This window comes from Phallusia mammillata, chromosome 4, assembly GCF_965637545.1.
Source record: "Phallusia mammillata chromosome 4, kaPhaMamm4.hap1.1, whole genome shotgun sequence".
NCBI classification, from domain to species: Eukaryota; Metazoa; Chordata; class Ascidiacea; order Phlebobranchia; family Ascidiidae; genus Phallusia; species Phallusia mammillata.
Genome location: NC_137255.1, coordinates 24,104,245 through 24,107,275, shown reverse-complemented (window position 1 = coordinate 24,107,275; position 3,031 = coordinate 24,104,245). Strand labels below are relative to the sequence as shown.

General features: G+C 42.5%; 1 protein-coding gene across 1 annotated transcript; it reads right to left on the bottom strand.

Moving 5' to 3' along the window:
• Positions 1 to 285: 285 nt before the first annotated feature.
• On the bottom strand, positions 286 to 2,138 carry LOC145224063 (uncharacterized). Its single transcript, XM_080090492.1, has one exon. It carries the CDS (start codon positions 1,985 to 1,987, stop codon positions 1,643 to 1,645), a length of 345 nt encoding a protein of 114 aa, XP_079946618.1. The 5' UTR covers positions 1,988 to 2,138; the 3' UTR covers positions 286 to 1,642.
• Positions 2,139 to 3,031: the final 893 nt, after the last annotated feature.

The window sequence follows — 3,031 nt, the reverse complement described above, 5'->3', positions numbered from 1 at the left end:
TGGACAGTTCATAACAGTACAGATTAGTCAAGACAGAGCAGATAGTCAGGACAAACAAGACATATCAGAATCAATCAAGACAGTCACAACAGAACAGAACAGTCTACAACAGGGCAGAACAGTCTACAACAGAGCAGATTACTGCGTTAGCAGCTCCCACACAGATTTACATTGCTTAGTGTCTTATTCAAATAGAAATACTAAATACAGAGTTTAGTTAAGCTACTAACACGAGAAAAAGTATAAAAAGTATACACGACTAGCATGGTCAGATAACCACACACATTTAAATTATCCATACATCAACTAGTACACTCTAATCCACTGTAGTTAACTTACACACAACTACTTTTACAATAATAAACCATATACAATGCTAATTACCAGTCCTACGCTGGCGTAACGGGTACCTGGTGATATCCTCGAACCAGATCGATTTTAGAAAAAATCTTAGCCCCTGCCAGTCGTGTTGTAAAATCCTGGATATGTGGGATCGAGTAACGGTCTGGTTGTTTTTTTTTTTCACGGGGTTCGAACCCAGGACTCTCCCGGGGACGAATCCCGATCAGTTTTTTTATGTCTGTATATGGGTCAGGCGCGCCAGACCGTTCGGCCAAGTTCCTGCCGCCTGTAATCGCCACAGGGGCGCCATCCACCTGATGTTTTGGGAACCATATGAAGTGGAGACGACCATCGACTGGATGAACGGCGGACTATTCCCAGTTCCATCATTTTACTAAATTTTGCCTTTGCAATGACTAGTTTTTCGGGTGGAAGTCGTCTTGCCCGAGAGTGCACTGGTAGGCCGCTGGTGGGAATGTGATGTTCCACACCATGTTTTGGCATTACTGCAGAAAAATGTGGCGTTGTTATGTCCGGAAACTTTGTAAATGTTTGACATAACTTGATTGTGCGTTGCTAATTGCGTTTAGGCGAGGAGCCGCTTGGTTTGTCTTGCCTATGGTCATGCTAGTTAACGACTGAGCATGTACCAGACATTGCCGTTTAACATCAACAAGTAAACCGTGCGCTCGAAGGAAATCTGCTCCAAGTAGTGGCCTAGATACGTCGGCGGGCACAAACTTCCATTCAAACTTGCCGGAAGGAATATCAAGAGAAATTAACTTGGAACCGTAGGTTGTTATATTGCTGCCGTTAGCTGCTGTGAGATTTTGTCCCTTGTGGATCATTCTCCTTTCATAGCCAGAAGGCACTGATTTCAGCACCAGTGTCCACGAGAAAGTTGCAACCAGAGGTTCGATCCCACACGAAAAATAAGTTGTGTGATTTGCCGGTTGTCCCATTCATTGTGGACAACCGGCCTTGGCGTTTCCCTGTTGTGCAGCACATGGTGGACGACATTGTCGTGCATCTTGTTTAAAACGCCGGTGGTAAAAACAATACTGACTACTGTCGTTGCTGTTGAAAAGTGTTGTAGATTTAGCTTGCCTCTGCTTTCTTAATTTGGCAATGGTGTAGTCTGTGTTGCTCGTCCGAACAAGCCATAACCTATCCGCCTGTTTTGCCAAATCGCGAGGGTTTTCCAAATCTTTTTAAACGAGGACAATACGAATATCTTCCGGCATATGTTGTAAAAACAAATGTTGGAATAGAAAGCAAGACTGGTGTTTTCCCATTAGGGCTAGCATTCGTCCATAAGTTCAGAAGGTTTTCTGTCACCGAGAGGTGCCATGTTTAGCAGGCGTGCTGCTCTTTCTTGATTTGATAAATCAAAAGAATCCAGCAGTCTTTGTTTAATTGATGCGAACTTGTTTTCTGCTGGAGGATCTTCCAATAAATCGATTATACGCTTTGCTGTATCTTCATCAAGTGCGGACACTATATAATAAAACTTTGTTTGGTCTGCAACTATGTTTTTTAATGCAAATTGTGCCTCAATTTGTTGGAACCAAACACGTGGTTCTGCTGACCAGAAAGTCGGAAGTTTGATCGCAACAGCATGCTGGGTGTCTCCGTCGGTTGACATGCTTATTTAATGAACTCCAGAAAAGTCGTTTCTGGATTTGGGGTCACCAAATGTAGCGTCCGTTTATTTCAATCGCAAATAATAGAATGACGCGTCAAACCAAACGCATAGCAAACGTGCGCACCAAACGAAAAAGGCAAAACACACGCACAATAGGAAAAAGGCAAACGTAACGCTTCGTAAGAAATACATAAGCGACAGGGGTCGCTACAGGGTTGAACGTATACAAGCCTATCTCCCAAGCATTCCCTTGCGGCAAGGCGTAGAGTAGAAAAATCTAGCCTGCGGTGAGATTCGAACCCACGACAGGAGCCTTTCCGGGACTCGCGCTCTATCGAACTACATAGACTGTAAAGCTGCCTGTTTGTCTTGTTTAGAAAAAATATCAAATGTTGTGGATTTCTTGGCCATGTCGTTGTTTTGTGTTCATTACTTCTGATTAACTGCACATTTTAAGTTAGGTTGGTGATGGATAAACAATTGTCTGCCCACTAGTGGCGGTGGTGTGCTTCTTAACACGTGTCCGCAATCTTTTGGTTCAGACTTTGCTGTGGCTCAGTTTATATTTCTAGGTTTCTGTCTGTTTCAGCCACAGTCTTAACCTAAAGTTTATTTGCTTGAAAGGTGAACAACAAATTTTTAAGTTTGACAAAGCAGTTACGACGGGATTTAATTCGTGAAGCTCATGGTCGCAACAAAATGAAACAAACATTATTACTTCACCTTGTCGTACATAAGCGTTTGCTGACCTTTAACATACATTTGATACATATCTTACCGGTTGTGTCACTGTTTCTTAGGACTTAGAATACAACTACAAAATGCAAAATCTGTTTATTCACTCCAAACTTAAGCAGTTTCCCCTTAAGTTTTAATGATAATCATTAATATTCATTTAGGGAGACCAAAACCAAGTAAATGGCCAACATACACATTTTGCATACGAGTCCCTTTAGCCAAGACTGCATCAGACTGTTGTTTGTCGAATCGCTTTCTATTAACAAGCACGACCCCAAGCTCAACATTGACACAGTTTCCATGCCC